Genomic DNA, 22,756 nt, shown 5'->3' with positions numbered 1-22,756 from the left:
TTCTTAAAGAAGGGTGCCTGTTAGCTTTAGTGGCCACTAACCAGACTGTTAGCTCTCAGCTCCAAATATACGCTTTGGTGCTGTGCCCTGTGATGCTGGGTTTGCGGCTCTACAGTACAGATGGCACTCCACACAGGTCAGCTGGCTTCCCACCTGTTCTGCCAATGGGCTGCAAGAGGGAAATGGAAGGCAGGAGAAAGGACTCACTCTTCTTGTTTATTCATTGTTGCGGCTGATGCGGCCTGGACGTCAGCTGTCTCCCTGGCAGAGGCGGCTGGTCCTATTCTCCAGTGTCTTCTGGCACCCCCAGAACCAGCCCCACCAAACCCATCTTCGAGGGGCACCATCAGATGGACAGCGCTCCCTCCTCAGAGATCTGAGTCCACACTGCGGGGCCTCTATTCTGAGTTCCTGAGGATTTTCAGGATACCTTCTTCTCTAACGGCTTCAACCCACCTCACGAGGGCTCCCAGATCCATATTTCCTTCCCGTACCTCTCTCCAACATTGTCCTGTTATCTTAGGAGACACCCTCCAGAAATCTCAAACCCATGATGTCTGAATCTGAATTTGACCTTGGTGCCTTCTCTTCCAGTAGGTAGAAGCCTGGGTTCCTTCCCTCCTCCTCCTTCATCCACGGCCAGTCTCCCAGTGCAGGCCATTCACACATTAGGATTTCTCAGATCTGTTCCCTCCTTTCCGGCTCCACTAAAATCACCCTAAACAAGTCCCTCACCGCCTCTTGCCTAGACCTCTTCTACGACCTCTAGCTGACCTCCGTCCTCAGCCCTCGGCAAGTCCATCCCACCCCCAGAGGGCGCTGATCTGTCCAGGGCTCAAATCCAATAGCATTGCCCCGCCCCCCTCACTGCACAAGTTCCACCCTGTCTCTTGCTGTACTCCCTTCATGCTTCAGCAACGCCAAGCTGGACCTGCCACGCCATTCTGCTGTCTCCCCTTGCACTGCCACCTCTGCCTTTCTTACACACACACTTTGCTAATTGCTTTAAAATCCAGCTCCATGCCCCCCACTCAGGAAGGTGCCCCAAAGCCTTCCCTACACATTCCCTTCCTCCATGCTCCCCACATACTTGGTGGTGCATTTTTGTTTTATCAGTGCACGTCACTCTGTTACAATAATCTTTCTTCCTCCCTAGACGGTAATCTCAAAGGGCTAGTCATAGCTCATTACCACTGGAGGCAACACCTGCCGTGCATTTGGTTATCAAGTGCTTATTGGTGAACGTCAAGGACTCATTTGCTATAAGGGTAAATTAAATTATGCTTTACCATTAAGAATTCCCCTGCCACATGGTTATTACTCAGCAACAAAAGAACTGAACTATCATCGTTCCACACGACAATTTGGATGAATCTCCAGGGAATTAGGCTGAGTGGAAAAAAAAGTCATATACTGTATGATTCCATTAATATAACGTGAGATGACAAAATTACAGAAGTGGAGAGAGTCGAGTGGTTGCTAGGCTTGAGGAGAGGACAGAGGCAGGAGGGAAGTAGGTGTGACTGCAAAGGGCAACCCGAGGGATCCTTGCGCGGCTTTGGAGTGAAAGAACTGTCCAGCATCTGGACTCTGTCAATGTCAACATCCTGGTTGTGATATTGTACCATCAGTTTGCCGGATGCTATCATGGGGAGGAAATGGGTAAAAGGGACACAGGATCTCTCTTCGTATTATTTCATACAAATATATGTGAATCTACAATGATCCCCAAATAAAAAGTTCAATTAAAAAAAGTAAGATTTCCCACCAGAAAGAAAGGGCTTCACACATTTTCCAAATGGATTCTTTTTATTTGAGAAGGACGATCTCAAGGCAGTGCCCTTTGGGAAAGGCATCTCTCCTCATCACGTACATCGAGATCAACCATTACTCTCAGCAAAGTACAAAAATACACACATCAGTGACTTCCGTACAATAAATACATAGTCATGCATCCCACAATAAAAGGCACGGAAAACTGGTCACTTAGTAGTCATAAAAATTACTAGCTACATTAACAAAGCCACCCAAATTATCTGTATAAGTAACTGTAACAATATATTCCAAAGGTGAAAACACATAAAACATCTTTAAAATAGTATGCAATAAATATCTCAATTGTATATATTTAAAAAATTATGCCATTGTAAACAGCATGTAAACAAACAAAACACATTTTCTTACCATTATTAAAAGTAATTAGAGCCAAAGTTATAACCTCTGCTCTGTCAGGTATATTTCACTGGCAAGTGTGCTAAGCAGTTAAAAGTTTCACTCTTTTCTGCAGCAAACAGAGCCCATTGTGTAATAAATAGACATGATCTGCATCTTTCAGATACAAGGAAAAGTTTCAAAACAGACTACCAAAATGTAGTAAATTCTTAACTATAAATAATATGGTAAAGGCTAGATTAAAACTATCTTTTGAAATGTAAGGGACAACAGGAGCTATACTGCTAGGTTTTCAACATGATGGTAAATAGGAGGCAAGTAATTACTGATTATCTTCATTGAAAGGTAAAATAAGTGCCCAGCCTTCTGAGCCTCCTTCTTTTGAGGACCTTTTACAATATCGAACAAAGAGTAAAGTTGTATCAAACTAAGAATTTCCTTTTGCTAGAGAACAAAGAAATGGTTGATACTTTATAGTGATGGGAAAGAAAGACTTCAAAATATGCCTATCAAAATGTAAATATACATACAAGTAAGGTTTTTTCCATACTTACTGACAGTAAAGATAAAGCATTTTTCCTTCCCATAAAGGAACCCTATTGCCTAATCATCAATAAATATTCAGAGAAGTTAATTGTTTATCACTCAAATGTTTTTGTTTTCTTTCATCTATATCAGTGCACTGTGGCATATAAATACTAGTAATATATTTACTGTATGCTCAGATAAGTATGCTACCTGCTAAATATTATTACTCCCTACTCCCCATTAAAAATACTTGAGGTGAAAATATCAACCCATAACTTCAAACAGAGTCTTTGAAGTATACCAGAAAGCATAATTGTATAATTTTTTCCCTCTGCTGTGCTGCGGGTTTACAATGCATACCTCATATATTTTGGTGTATGTGGCATTAATAGGGATATATGCCTTCCTAAAATGGACTGGAAATTTAACCCTTGATCGACAGATCTATTAGTCTCTTGGACCACACAGAGCACATATGGTTGTGGAAATGGGGTTCTACTGATGGATGAAAGATGTACTTGACAAGTGACAGTCAAACATTATTGGTGGCTCTATAAAAACTGGACATAAAAATGGGAATAATTCTTTACGACATAGAATTTGATTAATTTTCGGGGGGGAACAAGCCTACACTGAAATCACCTGAGAAATATTTGGTTTAAAACCTGTCCGCCCAATTTCTTAGGCTGTAGAAAATAATTCTGAAGACAAATGATTTTACTGTATTCCCAGCATCTAATTAAGTGCCCAGTATAAAGCAGGTTGAAAAATGTCTCTCAAGTGAGCAAAGGAAGAAGGCATTTAATTTAATGACTTGTATTTTTTATTACTATTTAATTTTAGAAATTATTAACTACGAAGAACTTTTTGTGTTGACCTTTATCATGATTTGGGAACATGGCGGAAGGTTTTATAGAATCATAAAAGAAAAACAAACTGGTAGGTACTAGATTTTAGTCTTTATGTTCTATAAGGGGTGATAACAGTACAGACAAGCTGTCTTATATTTGCATCATAAAAAAATGAAATAATCATTAGCTATAAATGACCTGAAATCACACAAATTCAGTCTATATCTCTGACTGACTCTTACTTTTGAGAAAATTTCACTTCATTATTGTTTTTGATTCTTTCTTAAATCTTATTTTGTGTAGGTGATCAATGTATGTGTTTTAAATAATTGTGTACACTGAATGTGTCTGCAAAGGAGAGAGGTAATCTTTAGGGCATATTTATGAATTATAAACAAGAATTTGACAGTTATGTGAAAATTTTGTAAGCCTCATTTTTCTGACTTAAAGCTAACAAACGATTATCCTCTTCCCAACAATCTCTCTCCCTTGCTGTTCACCCTCTGTTGGCTCGCCCAGAGTGCCCGCGTGCTCACCTGGTCCTGAACGCACACACCCCTCACGTGACTCAGGAAAGTCTAAGCTTTCATCTGTGAAAGTATAAAAATACAAAGAAGTTCAGGGGCTCTATTACTGTCAGTCCCTCAAAAACATTTACTGAAGTCCGATTACGTGCGAGCTCCACGCTGAGACTATAAAGAGAGAAATTCAGGGGGTGGGGGAGAAAGGCAGGCATATATATATTATTGAATGTGATGTTATTTTAACAGAGAAAGTTTCACGATGTTACGGAGAATGGACGAAATACTTAACTCCGGCCGGGGAAGTCAGGTAAAAGTTCACAGAAAGTTAAATCTGGACTGAGTTTTGAAAGCGTTGATCTCTGGCAAGTGATGAGGCCAAGGCAATGAATTGGGAGTCGCTCCAAACTGCTGACTTACAAAAGATCTCTAGAGGAAAGGGTGGCTGAGGATGCTAAAAAGGGTGGGACGAGGCAAAGCCAGAGAGCCCCTATTCCGCCTCGCTAAAGAGTTAGGTTGCTCTGCCAGAAGGAGAACCTGTGTAAGAATTTTCAGCAAAGGAATGACAAAGCAAATGTGTGTTTTAGAAAGATCACTCGGTCGACCATGTAGAAGATGACCTAGAGGTAGGAGAAAACATATATAGGAAAACTGGTTGCTGAAAAACTATGGCAAAAGCACAAGAGAGAAAAATCACGAAGGTTTGTACCGAGAGAGGGCAAAGGCAATGGGACTGTCGCTTCACTGCAATTAGAAATAGAATTTAAAACGTCAATTCAACTTTTGAGATGGACAAAATATGAAATATGCAACTGCATAAACACTGAGAAAACTTGAATGTATGAAATGCTTTTGCTTATACAGTCCAAAACCAAGACTGGGGTGAAGCAACGGGTTTGTTCCATATTTCAGTTTATGAGTTTCTTGGCAGAGACATAACCACGTCATGTCGCTATGAAAACTGTGTCATCTCTCCAAAGCTTTCTGAAAGCTTTTCAAGTAGAAGAAGGAAACAAAAGAGCTGCTCAAGTTTGCAATTCTCCCCACCTCATCATTATGTAGATTAAAAGCTGCTGCACAACTGAGATTTGTAAACACGGTAGGTTCTAATAAAAGTTATAATTACTTTAATTATACGAGGGTCATCTGTATACCAGGTCATCGTGAGAAGCAAATACAGAAAAAGAATTTCTTCCTGTCACCGTACCAAATCCTTCTGGGATCACCATTTAGAGACCCGTCTTCTTGCAAACTAGGTTGTATCATTAAGACGGATCAAAATCCCACGCAGAGGAGTTCTGATTCCAGCTTTTCCTTCTATCATGCAGCTTACGCCTGCTCATCATGTCAACATTTTTAGGGGGAGGGGATAGGAGGAGCTCCAAGTTATCATAGTATGCCATTATAAATGCCAGATGGAGGAACAAAATTTTTAAATATCAGTGACCGAATTCAAAAGTCAGGTAAAAATAAAAGTCAATATTCGTTTACCCTCACCTATATTTAATGATTTTAACAAGGCTATTCTAATTTTTCCCCCTAACTGTACTCGGATTTCCGTTACAGTAACAATGACAACAATCTCTAGTTTAGTTTCTTTACAGGAAGTAGGGAAGGTCCTTCGCATGAGGGAGCATCATTCCACAGCCAGGCAATGAAGCTAGTGATCCAGCCTCAGATCAAACAGCAGGGCGAGCACTCAGGATTCACTTAGCACAGAGAGTAAGTCACATCACGGGATTAAACAAATTAAAGTCCCGTTATTTCATTTTTGTAACCACTGATTGAAGGAGACATTTTCCTCTTTGGGGAGTTAATCTAAGAAAAGACATGAAGATCATGATTTTTTTTTTAATGTATCTATATGCTACTATTAATGGTTGTTTGGGGTGAGTGTAGAAAAAACAAAATTACTCTGAAGATTTTAGAAGTGGGAGTGAATGAATAATACGAGCCTGTAGTACATAGATGAAAATACCCATAACCTCCTCCGGTACAGATAGTATTATGTAACCTCACTCTCCTTTCAAACTGAACATCAGGGATATTAGTTTGGACTTTGAATTTTCGTGCTATGGTTTTGGAAGTCTTTCTTTGTATATCAAACGACAGCAGGAAAGAATCGGTAAATTTAAGTATGATTCACACTTTCATAATTTCTGCTGTAAAAGAAAAATTACGACGTACTTATAATTGATAATATTGCGTGCCATTTCTCATTGGGACAGTTGAAACACCAAAACATACAGTTTGTAGAAAAGACACAGTGAGCCAGTGCCAGAGTCAGTCACAGAAGCAAAGAAATCTAAACTACATGTCCAACTCCAGAATCATCTAATTCAGCTATTTATAAATATTGTAAATGTTGACAATCTTTCATTGTTTCAAATGAAAGGAAAATCTATCACTGTGAACAAACCTCAAGGCTTAGCAAGTTCCTGCAGATCTCTTTAGTCTGCACGGTACCGTGTGATCCACACTTGCCAGTACTCTTCCATAGGAACTAGCTAAGTCCTTCTGACTCGTCTTCCCTCTGTCCATCACGAAGTTGACAAAGCACAGACCTTTGTGTCATGTACTAAACACAAATGATGACGTCATCCAAACGACCTGCTTCATTGACTTCTAACTGCAACCGTAGAATGAGCGCCCTGAGCTCACTGGCTAGTCTGATACCACAAAGATCCAATCTGAGACTTGACCGGCATGACTTTTTTGTTTTTTGTGGTATTGTGCCTACCATACGTCTCACACATGTTCTGCGTTTCTATAATATAAGGTGGAAGACATCTATGTTCCAACTATTCACTTCCAAATCTTTGCCACATTACCAGCTCAAGCTCCTTTCCTTTATAATGTTTCCGTATTTCAGTATGTTTCTCATATATTTTTCCTGCCTTTAGTAATTGTGCAACAGTAAAATTAACACAAAACTCTCTTTAAAATTATAGTAAATTAATTCTTAAACTCCTACTCTAGTTCTTAAACAGTTCACAATTCACCTTTTGTTCACACTGTAAAACAATAAAATGGTTGAATTAAGGGCTTATTAAATCGATTTCTTTGGTACACAGCAATGCCTCACATTAAGTCAGAACATTTTTCTTCTTCCTCAAAAACACTTATTTTGTTCTCTGTGGTAGGTTATGCCATTTTGTTTTAAATCTCTAGTTTTTTAAAGAGTTGAACAAAAAATACTTTTTTAAACAAAAGTAACTTGGAACTCCATTAAAATCCCATGACTTAATTTACAGAAACAAATGAAGCATCATCCATCAAGGTTACTATCTGTAAAGTAGACCAGTCAAACGCAAACATGCATTAAAAATACACATCCTGGAATCTAAAGCTGGCCCCTAAAGTAGGTGATATTTTTGGGGTTCAAGAATCTCAGTGTTCAGTTGAGTGTTATATTGACATACAATTGCTGAGATCTCTTTTACAAGAAAAACAGAAAGTTTATCACAGAAAAAAGTTCTGACTTGGAGATAAAATATATATTGAGAAAATATAGCACAGTGAATCCCTTGGTTACATTAAATTCTTAATATTGGTGATTTCATTTTGGCTCTATGCCCTTTTCCATATTTATTTTAAATATACAAGTTATTTTTTAACAAATCCCTATTACTATTTAGTTATCGATGATGGTAAAAAAGATACCATTTTTTTTTAACAAGGAAAAACATTGGGCATCTGTTTGACAGAAATGAGTACTTCAAGTACGTAAGTAAATCATTAACAGACATATTACACTCTAAGCAACAGCAGTAACAAAGAAAAGAGCTAGAATATGCATTTTGTATAAAGATTAAATTTCACAACATAATAAATAAATGCACTGATTTATACAACTTGAGAAAACCTTCTGATGATCGTCACAGGTAATACTGTCTTATCATTGACTTTGTTACTATCAGCACTGCCTCACATAGATTCAAAGGTAAAATTCTTGCCCCCAGAGCCACAAAATATACAAAGCTGGTTTGTTATTAAATATTTTGTCTGCCAAAATTCCTGCAAACTAAAATACATCTTGGCAGTTTGAATAACCAGCATGATAATTATTTTGGTATCAAAAGATAAGAAAAATTTGAATAAGAAAATTAACAAACCCAGTAAAAGGAGAAACCTGTTGTATAAATAGACATTTTAACATAAAAGTGAGACTTTTATCTCACTTGAGAGGAAGAAACAAATTCCATACAACTTACTTGAAGATTTGAAAATAATTATCATATTTTCCCAGCTCTAGATAAATATATTACTCCAATTTATTAGTCATCTCAATATACAATATATAACTCACAAAACTGGGAAAGTTACAATACCAAAATCTTTCACAGCACTAGTTACCAGTTACCAGAACTGTAAGAAATCTTTAGCCACATATCAGCTTAATACTTAGAATATACAAATAGATATGGCTAAGCTGTGGTAAACAATAGTGCAAACAGTAAGGACCACAAAATATATTCTTTTTAGCTTGTTTATCTAACTGCACTATCCTACTTCAATGACATCATCAACTGAATATGGAACTTATCTTAATGCATTTTAAAAGTATCCCTATGTTCTTTTAGATATGGTTAATTTACTCTTGAAATGCAGTTCCTATGAAATATCCAGACTATTTATAAATTCCTATGCAATGAATAACTTGTAGCTAAAATGAAATATTTTATGTGGAGCTTTTATAGCTTTTAAGTAGTGGCTTGTTTTCTGTTTTTCCAACATAAGCTTGGATGTGCATCAAAAATTAAGAGAGAAGATATAAATATGTGTACATAGAATATCTTAGTTACATAAGGGGAATCAGTCTGTTCATCTATAGTAGTAATATGGGTTTTTATCTTAAACATTGTTACTGAGTTTAGTGCAGTTTCAGTTACTATTAAACTTATTTTCCTGAAAATAACCGAAAGAAGTATACAAATAGGTACAGTCCAGCTGTCTTTTATCTCTCTATTCTCTGTAATGATAAACCTTTATAGTTTTTTCCGCTAACAGAAATGTCTCTAAACGAAATTTGGAGAGAATAATAAAAAGAAGCAATATAAAGGTAAAGAATGCTTTGGGTATTAAAAAACTAATAATCATTGCCTTTTTAAAGTTTTGGTTGTTTTTTTAGGAAGGCATCCTACTGCAAAGGCATCATATCACCATCTGACACAGACTGCCACACAGAAGTCGCCGGGGAGATGCCCAGCAGAGACAAACAAGTCCTAGGCCCCATGGCACTTGGCGAGGGCAAGCCGGAGAGGGAGACACATGGCTGCCAAGCCCCATGGGAACTGCCAGGGAGGTTATTCCATTGACCAATAGTTAGTATTTGAAGAATCTTCACTGTTCACTCTTTCCAACTGATTTTTAAAACTTGGTTTTAGAACTGCCACTTGTATTATTATCAAACTCTGAACCCATTGTTTTACCCGACTTGCATCTGGAAAATGCAGGATGAGTTCATTCTTCAGGGAGAGGGCAGGAGAGATCCTAAACGTCAAGGATGAGAGATGTAATGTTTATGGAGCTTAGTGAAAATCTATATCCTTGAAGAATTCGCATCTATATAACATGGAAATCCATTGTGTTGTCAGCCCAGCCTGAGAGAATAGATGATTTACTCTAGAAATGATGTATATACAGGTTTCCACCGTAATTTTCTAAGTCATAGCTTTGCATGAATATTTTCTTTCTTGAATCCTGTTAAAAATAATGTCTATTAGGACTAAAGTAGTGTCCTCTTTATTCCTTAAAATTAGCTAAAGAATCTCCAGGCAGTAATGTTTTGGTAAATGGTATCAGTATGTAAAAAGGGTTAAGTGAAGTAGTGACAATAAATCATTGGGAAAGACCTTATTATAGAATTAAATAATTTGTATTTAGGATCAAAAATATGATATACTGCAGGCACTACTTTAAGGAATTATTAACTATCTGAAAAATCAAGATAAGTTGGCATAATAAGAAAAACAAAGTCCAGCAAAACACGCCTTCTTTGAGGGCTTTAATAACACATTCAGTTTACTTGGAGTCATTTTGGTTCTTTTTTTTTCCATGCCTAGTGATTCATTTCATGTGTGTGTGCTGTTTGTATTCTCAAGCATGAACTATGTCAACAAGATAATCTAGTGATAAGAGAAAGTGAAATGTACAAGTTGTAGGAGACTGACCCGGTCTTTACTTATCTCAGTACATATTCTTTTGAAATGTTCCCTGTGACTTAAGTTGTGAACAAATGAGAATGTCACATGAGCAAGAAATTGAGCAAGTGTGGATTGTTAGTGACTTCGATATGAGGTGGGGAGCTGGAGAGAGGCCAGCTGCGTTGGTCAGCCAATCTCCTGTTTTATCTTAGCTACCAAAATATAACCCCTGGGTAAGCAGGGTTTATCTAGAACCAGAGTTAGGAATAAGCATTGAGAAGAAAACTCAGTGAGGGTGATGAATGAGTTAAAGCTCATTTCTGAGATTTCTAGGAAGTGGTGGGTTGGGGAATGAGCTATTCTGAGGGCTTTTTGAAGAACTCCAATCCCTAATATCTGGGAGGGATAAAATGTGGCTAGGCCAATGCTAGTCACTGACAAATCTTGTTTAAAAGGAAGATTGAAATTTGGTAGGTCTGGAGTGGACCTGAGATTCTGCATTTCTATAAGCTCCCGGGTGGTATGGATGCTTCTGGTCCATGGACCACATTTGAGTACAATGATCTAGACCAGTGCCGTCCAGGACGGAAATGTTCAACATCTGTACTGTCTACTATAATTACTGAGCGCTTGAAATGTGGCTCGTGCACTTGAGAAGCTAACTTTGTAATTAAATCAATGTAAATTTAAACAGCCACATGTGAGGAGTCCCTATAATGTTGGACAGCACAGGTCTAGACATTCACAGGTCATTTCTTCTCAGCCAGAGCAATCTATATCACAGTCCCCAAATTATCTAACCCACCAATTTATTTAGATTAGCAGGTTGCCTTTTATAAAATACAAACTGTAAAATTAGTTTCTTTAAATTGTTTTCTTCCTAACACTTTGCTTAGTTGACCCATAATGGGCACTTAAGTGGGGAGAGGTGAAAGGCGTCACTTTGTAGCGGGAGAGTTGATGAAGAAAGGGCAGCACAGGCAGTGAGGATTTGAGCAGCCATCACAGTACTAGCCACGTGGGAGATGGAAGCCAGGAGGTGGGAAGGAGGGAACTCAGAAAGGGAGGTGGAGTAACACAGAAGGGAAAAATGTAGTACTTTAAATTTTTACTTAGCTCTGACCCCGTCCCTTTCCTTCTTGAAAATCAAGTTCTGGGACTCCTGGCTGGCTCAGTCAGTAGAGCATAAGATTCTTGGTCTTCGGGTTGTGAGTTCAAGCCCCACATTCGGTGTGGAGATTACTTAAAAATAAAATCTTTAAAAAAATACATATATATACATATACATATGTATATATATGTATATATATGTAAATAAAGCAAGTTCTTCCTTAGGTAAAGAAGACTGGAAGGGAATGGATGTTGGCTGGGCTGTGATTCCCCTTCACCCCTCCCAAATTATCCAGGTGTGGGAGAGCCTAGCGGGGAGGAATGGGTGCAATTACAGCTGGCAATTGGGAGCAGGTTTAAGCTTCTCACCTCAGCTTATGAATGGATCAAGGTACCGAGGTCCCACCTGCACTCCCCTGATTGTGATCAGATTCCAGAGAGCAGCTCTTCCTACTTTTTATTATATATAGTATATATATAGTAGCCCCATCTACTATAAGAAGCTGGCTCCTCTGCTGACAGGGGCCTGAGGAGGCTCTGAAGACACCATCTGGGCAAACAGATGTGAGTAAGGTCATTTGGGTGCTACACAGCCATGCACGGGTGAAGCATACAGGAATAATTGCTCTTATTTCACAACGACAACAACGAATGCCAAAATTGTCATTTTGAAGGATTTCCCTCATCCAAAAGCCATCTGCAAGAAAATTCTAGTTAACTAAGGAATCCATTAATGGAGGCTTTACAGCATAGATAAGAGTTACCACCTATGAGTAAAAAGATCGACATCTAACAAAAAATTTACAAATTCTGAACATGTAAGAGCTTAAATCCTTACTAGTGGCAGAGGGGTATTTTGGGTGAAGAAAAATCAATGCAGAGTTTTATATTAATATAATTAATTATATTATATATATATATATATATATATATATATATATATATATACACATATCTCCTTGCCTCTTTGCTCCTACCTTTCTTTTTTTGGTGAGGCTGGACAGGGACCTGCGATCTCACAGTTGAGTTCCAAGACGCTGGCCTCTCTATCTTAATTTCACAGGGAAATGCCTGGAAAAGCGGGATACCTTGCAGGCTGGGGAGGTGAGGACTATAAAAGAAGCCCTTTGATTTCCTAAGTGTGGGTAACATTACAATATTAAGTGAGTAGCTTTTGACTCGTTTACGCTACTTGATATAATTCCCTTTGGAAAATTTCTATTTATTCACAACTTAGACACGTAAAATATATAGTCAGACACATTTGGTCAGGAACCCATCAGGCTCATTTATTTTTAAGATATCCAAATTTTGTGATTTTCCTAGTAGTTAAATACCCAATTGATAAATAAGAATAAAGTATCAAATATTCGACCTCTTTTGCTATAATTAAATTATATGTCTGACAATGTTCATTTTAAATGCTTTCCCACTAATATTTCTCATTTGGTAAATAATTGTCTAGAAAATATCAAGGAGAGTATATTTCAAGAGTACGCACATGTAAGTGTGAATGTGCATGTATATGTGTATAGACACGTAGAAGTGCATGTGTATATGTGTGTGTATGCACATCTATTGAGCACCTAATTAGAAGGCTACTTCATGAAAATTGTCACCACTGGGTCAATACCCTGTTTTCTTCTCTTATATAGAAGATTTTTAAATATTATAATTAATTTTTGGTATAGAATGTCTAAAGAAATATTGTTTAAGGATATTTTTGTGACTTTTTGACACGTATGACTTTGGCTTTCAAAGATTTGGTACTTGTAATGTTGACTCCTAATAAGCTACACTGAAGTATAGTGGTTTAGAAAAAGGAAAATAATATCTACCTGATACAAGAATTAAGTGAGATAATAATAATAATATAAAGCCCTTCAGAAAAAATCCAAAAATTTAAATCTCTTGTTGAGAAGTTGTGTCAGTAGTCACTCTAGATAGTGGGTAAGTCTGGGTGACCAATCAGTATACAGATCCCAGTTGAGACCTTGGGGAAACTCCTGGATGTCAACAGCCCACTGTATTATAAATGCAAACAGAGTATTAAATAAATACTAAATGAAAACAAAAAAAAAATAACAAAATGTGGGAATTTTGGTTTGGGAAGCTATAGTAAGTTTTGTTCGGCAACAGAACACGTAATTTTATAAAAATATCCGAGGTTTTCTTAATGTGCATGTCTACTGTTGATAACAGAGTGACATCAAATTGGCTTGCATAAAATGTATATCATTTGTTGATTATGGCACAGACACATGTTCACAAATTCTTACATACAGAATATTTATCCAAAATCCCACATCAAAGAACAGAAAAGTGCCTTGAACCAACAACAGAAAGGTAAGTTCGGTAGTAATAAATTAAATTACATTAAAACTGACGTGAAAGCTAAGTTTTATGATATTACATGTGACATGCAAGAAAAAGAAAGACCATTCAGGCAGGAATGTCGTGCATTAAGATTTGCATTCATTCGTAATATTTGAGAGGTTTCAACCATATTCTCAGACCACTGAATGCTAGGAATCTGAGGTGACACCCATCTCACATTCAAAACACAACCTAATTTATATCTTAGTCTCCTAACCAATGATTTTAAGGAAGAAGCCAATGCCTCCAATAATGAAACCTAAGAAGTTTTAGCCACATAGTAAGAACATTCCATCTGACCAGGTTTAAGGACAGTCAATGTTTCCACCTTTCAGACAATGCAATTTTCTCGGGCTCTTCCTACCTTCTTAGTAAAATGAGCATATTGGAACACGTCAAGAAAATGGCTTTGTGGAATGTATTTTTTTTGGCACAAAAATATTTTCTAATACCTCAAATGAAAATTTTTACCCACAGCAAAATATCAAGCCATAGAGGTGCTTCCGTGGTGCTCGCTTTTCTAGGCAGAAAAGTACAGAAACAGGCAAGTGCTTCTAAGAGCTTTGTATTAAGTAGCGATTCCATCCCTTCCAAGGAATAGCACCAGTATGATTACACCTCAGACTGGGGAGTGCTCCTTCCAAGCTCTTTAATTCCCTGGAGAATTCGCTTCATATGACCCACTTTCGTTATCCCCAGGTCCTAAAAAAAAAAAAGAAAAAAGAAAAAAGAAAAGGTAGAAAGAAAGAGAAGGAAAAGAAAGACGTTTACTGCCAAGAAAAAACTGGAAATTAAAATTTTCACTAGCAAATAGTATAATTAGTATTCAGTTCATTTAGTTTAGTTTATATTCAATGACTTAGGAAGTATAAGCTACGAAAATCAGTTCATAAAGCAAAACTAACCTGACATTGAAAAATTACCAACCAGTTAAAAAAAAAAAATCACATCCTCCACAAACTCTTAAATGTGGCATTCTCAGAAATTGTACACAATGGCGGTTCTTCAAGAGTCAAAATTAGTTTCTCCTTCTTCTTCTTTTTTAAAACACAGGTCCTTTTGGGATTTCTGAGAAACGTGACGTGAGACATCAGGGCAAGCCGCAAGTAGTCTTAAGGTAACCATACACTTCCTTCCTAAAATAGTAAACTTAAAAGTAAAGCCTAATCCTAAAGACAGAGATCAGTGGCCTCCACCTAAATCTGGAATGTAAATGCATTTACGGTTACATTTAGAGTCTTCGATTTGAGTGGACCGTTTCAATATTCCTTCTACTTTGTAAAGCAGAAGTATAAAAAATTACTTCAACATAGCTATCTGTGGGTCGATGCTTTTCCTCGGAATACCTGTGGCTCCTTTCCCTCAGAACCCTCCTTGTTTCTTACAGAACTGTCTTCCTTTAAAGGGCCAAGAACTCAATATGTAGCTTTCAGAAATGGAGGGTGATTCCAGAACGTATAGCGCACAGCAGGCACTCGGCCAATAAATACTTGTTGCAGGAATCAAGGTAATGCATAGAAGACAGCCATGATATTCACTACCAGAGAAACTAAAAGAAAGGGTGAAGGCCTCTGAACCCTATCGCTTCTTTAAGTGTAATGGGCACAATCAATTGGCTAACATGTGAAGTCAAACCAATTCTGGATAAAAAACAGAGGGCTTGAAATATTTGAAAATTAGTAAAAAGATGACTTCCAAAGCAGCCTCGAAAACAGGATTATAAGGTACCACAAAATTATGTGTCTGAGATGATAAAGATTCCAAATATCCATTCTATTTCATAAGCTAAGAGCATTATTTATTTTTAAGCTTTAAATGAAATAGATGAGATGATTGTAAGCACGCGCACACACACGTGCTCTCTCTTCCATATACTTTATGGGCTCTTTGAATTCTATAGCAGTGATGCTGCTGACAATTCTTTTTTTCTACTGACAATTTTGAATATTTCTGGAAAATACTCTCTCTACAGCAAGTGCTCTTGTCAAGCCTGAGATAATTTCTGGGTCACACTTTTTCAATATGCAACTGAGCCTAAAAATATATTCTCATAGGACACCAGGTCATTCATAACCAGTCTTAAGGCAACTGTATGTTTCCTGAGTGTATGCTAACATAGTAAACTTAAAAGCAAGGCCAAATCTTAAAGAAAGATAGTCAGCACCTGCTACCTAACTCTGAAATATAAATGCATTTACAGTTGCATTTACATTCTATGATTTGAGTGGGATACTTTAATATTCTTTCAGCTTTGTGATAACACAATTATCTGATTAAGAAATACATTTAATATTAAATATTTTATTTCAGGCCATATGCACGTTGTATTTTCAAGAATGAAAACTTCTTTGGGACAAGTAGACTATACTCAGAATTACCATTGTGGTGGAATGCGATGAATGTTTTCCATGGAATTATACTAACTTCTTGCTATATTTTCTTTATCTTGAGTTCAATACCTTCATGTCTTCTCGGAGTTAGGCTGTGATAAAGTTATGCCGTGACATCTGTTATATCTTTCTTAATTTATTTTTATCATATTCTTTATTATGGGCTTTTTCTTTCTTTGGATGAACAGGTTTAATTTTGCATTAAAATGCTTTGTAGATATTCAGTTATCTTTCTAACCACGCATATGCAACTTTCCAAATGGAAAAAAAAACCCAAAGCCAACCACACAAACAAAACCATTGCGTCTTTGCCATTGTCTTTGGTGCCCCTCACTTTTGCCTACTGTCTTCCTGGAGGGAGAATAATGCAATCAGTTTATTTATTTCCTAAAGCACCTTAGAAATTTTTTTCCTTTCCCACCTTCACACTGTCGCATTGCTACCTCTAGTTGTCTTGCTGATAAGAAAGTAACACCTGAGCCAAGATCTGAGCAGAAGTTAGCCAGGTGACGGGTAGTGGGAGACGCATACCGTAGTAGGGTGCACCTCTAAAGGTGAGGAAGAGTCTAGTATTTTTAAGCAAATGGAATATGGCCAGGGCGGATGGGGTACAGCCCAATGAGGGACCGGTGATTCCACAGCAGGTTCCATAAATGGGCAGAATCTTGTAGACCTCGCAAAGATGAGAGTCTTTATTCCAGTAGAAGTGTGAAGTCACTGAAAGGTGATCTATCTGATGCTAAGAGATCACTCTGGTTGCAGTATGGGTAACGGGCTATAGAGAGCAAGGATAGCAGCAGAAAGGCCAGTTAGGAACTCTGGCCTCACACAGGCCAGTGGTGCCCTAGCATGCAGTAGGAGTGTGGAAAGCAGAAAGAGAAAATGGATGGGGTTCAGAAACCTGGCTCGGTGATGGGCTTAATGAGGTAGGGGACAAGGATAAGGAAGAGGAAGGTGCTGAGTATGACCATGGGCTTCTCCATCTCAAGTGCCTGGAGGGAAAGGGGGATTTTACTAAGATATCAGCAGAACAGAGGTTTGGGTTTTGACATGTTAAGACTGACACCTCCCCCCCCCCCATGTGATAGGCAACTATCAAGTAGAGTTGGTGATGAAATCCTAAAGCTCCCAAATGTGGTCAGGGCTAGAGGTAAAGACCTGTGAACCACGGACATAATCATGGCCCATATTGGCAGCAATGGGAACGGATAAGATCACCCAGGGAGTTAGGTGATCCTTTAGCAATACTTAAAGACTTTATTCTGAAGAGTTTGCTGGCCTCTGATTGTAGCCCCTTCACAGCTACAATCAGAGAGCAAGGGGAGCTCATTTGCTGCCTTCATGGCTTTGTTCCATAGGCAGGCTCTTTCCAAAAAATTATTTTCCTTTTTTTCATTCCCCCATACCCCGGTTTAGAACCAAAAGAGTTAAAAAGGGCTACGTCAATGCAAATTTCTGAAAGAAAAGTTTTAAGGGAAAGGATGTAATTTGCATTAAAAATAAAAACAAAGCAGAACAAAAAGTCCCACTATAAAGCTGAAGAGAAAGTTTACAAAAATAATTCTTAACCGTTTCCTTTTTACTCATACTTTCTTCCAGCCAAGTCCTATCACTCTACCCTTGAACGCGTATGCGTATGAGCTTTGTTTTTCCATTCTGCAAATATGTGCTTTACTCCTTGTGTGTGTGTATCTGTATGTTTAGGGTTGCATGTACATATATATCATATACATACATATTTATATATACACATACATTCAGTCTTTTCCTTGAATTTATGCTTATTCATGGTAAATGAAATAGAAGCTCCTAGAAAGGCTGGCATAATATATCAATCAGTAGCTATTCAATAAATATTCCTGCCTGCCAAGGATATAAGCAGCTGCATAAATATGTTGGACATAACGATCCCCTACGTTTATTTTTTTGTGCACTCATTCCAAGTGTTGAAGTCAACCTTTACTCTAAGAACTCTAACCCCGTGTATTTTGCTATTTTCCAGATTTAGGACTTTCAATTGTGGTAATTGACTAATCTATTATTTTATTACTCGGGTTAAAGATGTTTAGGTAGATGTGGTGTCCACTTTTCATGTGCTAAACCTGTATGCCTCTGCTTTACAGAATACTACATCTTATCCACTACTTGTTCAAAGATCTCTGCTAACATATTCGTAGATAAAGGCACAACAGTTCATGAATTTGTTAGGAATTCACTGTATCTTAATCCTATGCAATTCGGAACTTGGTCTACAGGAAAGAGATCACTCCGACATATGTTAAAGGCTTTGTCACTTGCTTATTACTCAATCTTGGAATTTTTAAATGGCTGTGTTTGGTAAGAAAATCCAACTTGACGAAACTCTCCTCGTAACCTTGAGATAGAACAGTCTACTTCGGCCACGCCCAGTCTCCACCCAAAAAATAAAAGAGAATTGCTGCAAACCATGAACTCATGATTTTTTCTCTGAAATAAATGACCAATAGGCTCCAAGCTGCATTCTAGCAAAAGTGAAGCGTCGTTTTTACTTCATTACTAAAGAAAATAATAAATTTCTTTTTGAGAATAATACCATCATAACAGAAAGTCACAGAGAGGGTATTTGAATTTACTGGTCTAGTTGTTCACGTGAGCTCTGAAAAGGGCAGTCAGAAACACAACAAAATCATAGGACTCTCAGACGCCATGGTTGTAAGTTTCTTATCTAGTTCCACATATTAGGAAGACTTTGTTATTGGTATTTTGAACGAATTTTTAGTTGTTAACCTTTCATTAGATTTTAGTCATTTTCAGCAACAGTGATCACCTTTCATGCTGATTCAATAAAAAGAGCTGATGAAAACATGAGCTATTTGGAAATAATAGCAGAGGACAGCCATACCAACGGATGCAGAGAAAAAAATTATTAACTTCATGCTAAGCTTTAGCTATAATAATCAGAGAATGATACTTGACAGGACAATATTGCTGACATTCTTGTTTAAAAAGCATACATGGAACTCCGACCACAGGACAATGCATATTAGATTACTGCATGTTTGCAGGACATGAGCCAAGCTATAAGCATATAACAAAGGAAGTGCAGGAGAGAGGATTCTGTTTTGCCGGGAAATTTTCAAAAGCAGAAGAGTAGCACAAAGGAAATACCTTAAGATCTCGCCTTTCCAGATGCAAAAGTTCAGCCCCTCTGATGTCATGACGGATGAAGATTTCTTTGTACTCTCCCAAATTGAGCAGATCCAGCCAAGCAGCAACTTCCTCTGTGCCCCACTTTTGAACTACCAAAGTTAAGAGCAAAACCCCCTTAATTTCTACATGCTCAATGCATTACAAAGCAAAGATTGGCCAAAGAAGATGCAAAACAGAGTACAGCGGCAGTGCTAGCAAAGGGAAAGGTTAAAGGTGTTGTTTCGACAAAACTCCAATTTCACGTGTTCCCCCATGCAGGTTACAGACTCTTGCTCAACACAGAGATCTGACTGTGCAAAGACATTCACTGTTGTGCACCAGCGTCTTTAGCTTTAGTCAATTTCCCCTCCAAGCCACCCAAACCACACAATCTAAATAAAAGATGTATTTCTCAGGATTAGGATCCGTAGTCCAAGATCCAAATAAACTCTGATGATTTCCTTAAGACCGTATATGAAACTAGTTATAATTGAATTAGCTACAAGTGCTAATGAAAACTGAAAACTTGACATGGGCTTCTGAGTTTTACACAGACGTCGGCTCCAGGTCTGGCTGAATTCAAATGAACCTTTATCGATATTATTACTATTCGTAATTGTAATTATTGACAATGATAGCACTAAATGTGTTGTTAGCTCACATTAATGTCCTCTGAAAACTGTCAATACTGTTAAGATGAGTTGGACTGTTATTTTTCAATACGTATCATCATTAGTTTGTACATTTCATTTGGCATTGATTAGCTTAATTCAAATTTATTTATTTGCCATATTTGGTTTTAAAATGCCCTTCAAGAGCTGCTCTACAATTGTCAAAAACCAGGTCATATATCACTTTTTAAAAGGAGACAGCTCACTTGGAAGGATCATAAAATGATCTGGTTGTGAAAGGGCCCTACTGCCGTCTACACAGAGCTTGGAGGTGCCTCAGCACCACGGCAGCATTAGAATTAATTTCTAAGGGGAAAGGCAGCGGGACAAACACCACCACAGACAGTTGAATCTTCGCTTGAGAATGCAAGTGTCACCGTAGGCTGTCATGACTGAGGGCCTGAAACGGTGCATAAGTCCTTGGAACAGGAGAAAGACAATGCATGCGTAACTTTAGGTGGAAAATCTATTTAGCAAATTAAAGGAGTAAATGACACTTTCTACATTCCATTAATCAAAGGGATCTAGACTTCGAAATTTGAAGAAGAAAAACAAGTTATACACCGATGCCTTGAATGGTTGTTAGGCAAGACACAGGACCATCTAAACAGAGGCACCGACGTCCACGGAACAGAGTAGAAGCAAATCAGCAACCACCTCATTTTCTTGTGGCTTCCCTGCCACAGACTCGTACTGTTTGGGGGACTTACTTTAGGTGTGATATGATTTGCTTTATTGTGGTAAAATGAACATAAAATAAAATTCACCATTTTAACTGTTCTATGGCGTACAATTCAGTGGCATTTAGTACCTTCATAATGTTGCAGGGGTCACCACAAATAATTCCAGAACATTTTTATCACCTCGATGACATCACTTTAATAAGTTATCTTTTCCACAGTGTTATACTTTCCCTTCTGGGGCGGATCACCTACCAGGCTGTGAACTTGTCTTCTGCTTCTGAACCTTTTCCTTTTTAAATTTTGGCACGATACGAAAGACTGTGCTTCGGCTGTTTCTCTTGGTGCAATCCATGGGGGGCTCCTGGTCGAGTGGGGCAAGAAAGAATTTGCTCAGGACACAAAGAGAAGAAAAACTCACTGCGATCTTAAAGCCAACGCAGGAATAGGTTATAAACACAACACACTGTTGAAGTGGTGACTTGTTAAAAATTAAACAGCATGATGCCATGTACTCCTGAAAATGTCCTGATTCCTGCAAGATCCCTCCGTTCCCATAAAAGCCTTTGCTTGCTTGTTCAAGGGCAGCACATGTGACAGTAGTACTCAAAATTTCTTCTCCCTTGAATATCTCTTTTTCAAAAGACGGGTTCAAATTCTACCGTCCTGAAGTCTACACATATGAAGAAACGGGCCGCATGTCACGTACCTCATCTTCGTTTGGGTGTAAGATGTAGTAAAGCCAAGGGATCTCCGTTAACTTCTGCAGCTCCACCTCCACACAGTGCAAAGCGTCAGACACGCGCTCCTCGTGCGGGGACTCTAACTGCTGTTTGTCAGCGGATTGAAAACCACAAAATAAAACAAGGCTCAGTGACCGATCTCCAACGGAAGAAATTCATTTTACTTTGACAACGAACATCCTCATCTCTTATTTAGGCTTAGGCTAGGTCATTGTTGTTGGTATGATAAAGGAATATAGAAAAAAAAAGATTATTTTACATTGAACTCATTTAAAAAAATCTGGTTAGATTTATCCGTACTTCCCAAAGGTAATCATAAGTGGCTACTGTGACTTTAATAACGTCACAGAAAAAAAGTATAGCTTTTGGTGGTTTTATTTTATTGTTATTATTATTATTTTTTTGGGTAAATTCTTCCCTCTCTCCGTCCCTTCCGATCCGTGCATCCATCCACCCACTCCATCTGGTTGCTAGTAAGTAATCTCCCTATTCTACTTCTTTTCGGCAAAAATCCTTCCCATTTCCAGAGGCTGCTATGTAAGCAAATAACACTCTTTTAAAAATTGTTCAAAAACATGTCACATCATAAGAACTGCTTGGCACAGAAATCTCCTGGAGAATTAAAATAATAACTTTAAGGGGAAAAAAACCCCCATGTATCTCAGAAAAATTTGTGAAGAAAAGCTATTGTAAAAATCAGGGCCAAAGCAAAACGCTCCATGGTTTGAAATCTGGAAGAGGGTTTGGAAACCTTAAAGAAAATTTAACCAGTCACTTATTATCCACTTATTCGAGGCAGCTATTAAAAAGTACTTAGAAATTCCATAGTAAAGGTGAAACAAACACTGTTATGTGTAGAACAGGAAGGGAGGTGACTGTCTGCTGGTCCTGGCTTTGTGACTAACTATGCAACCACGGGAGGGCTGACTGAGGGTAGGAGTCTTAGTTTCTTCCTTAATAAATAGTAGAAAGTGACTAGATTATTTCTAAGGCCTATTCCAGCGAATCGATCCTTTCATAAATTGGAGAGGATCTATGTCTAGGTTTGCAGAATTTTAAACTGGAACTTCAGCGAAATTGTTACTGTTATTTATTATGGTCATTCTTTTTTCTCCTCGGTTATTCAAGGTATCTACCATTTCTAGTAATTAATAAAAATATGGAGATTCGCCACCTTGTCATGTAAAATTTACCTTTGAGTCTAAGAATATACGCCTTATAAAATTGATAAAATGGTATTGCATATCCATTCTAGAAACAGAATAAAGTATAAATCTTAGCTGATCTTGAATATGATTGACGCCATATTTTGAGGTCAATATAGTCAAAGGTTTTGAAAAGATTCACTGGTATATGTTTTAAACCAAACACCCATATTTGACAGTGACAGAAGTAGGTCG

At 37.8% G+C, this 22,756-nt stretch overlaps 1 protein-coding gene across 5 annotated transcripts in view; it reads right to left on the bottom strand.

Moving 5' to 3' along the window:
- Positions 1–1,790: 1,790 nt before the first annotated feature.
- DGKH (diacylglycerol kinase eta) overlaps positions 1,791–22,756 on the bottom strand; it is a 168,455-nt gene continuing 147,489 nt past the window's right edge. The window contains exons 28-32 of one of the 5 annotated variants that reach the window (XR_007188901.2): positions 21,323–21,442; positions 20,869–20,977; positions 19,242–19,372; positions 14,180–14,406; positions 1,791–9,775 (exon numbers count right to left, since the gene is read on the bottom strand). Coding sequence is in view for 2 of the 5 variants with exons in the window: in XM_057308381.1 (XP_057164364.1) it covers positions 14,317–14,406; positions 19,242–19,372; positions 20,869–20,977; positions 21,323–21,442 (450 nt within the window). In the remaining 3 variants the exon portion in view is untranslated. Of the gene's footprint in view, positions 9,776–13,007; positions 14,407–19,241; positions 19,373–20,868; positions 20,978–21,322; positions 21,443–22,756 lie in introns of those variants that run through there. The other 4 variants (XR_008957972.1, XR_008957974.1, XM_057308381.1 and 1 more) reach the window with 4 other exon arrangements.

Source organism: Ursus arctos, unplaced genomic scaffold, assembly GCF_023065955.2.
Source record: "Ursus arctos isolate Adak ecotype North America unplaced genomic scaffold, UrsArc2.0 scaffold_10, whole genome shotgun sequence".
Classification (NCBI taxonomy): domain Eukaryota; kingdom Metazoa; phylum Chordata; class Mammalia; order Carnivora; family Ursidae; genus Ursus; species Ursus arctos.
The sequence above is the reverse complement of the archived record's forward strand: the minus strand, read 5'-3'. Positions and strand labels throughout refer to the sequence as shown.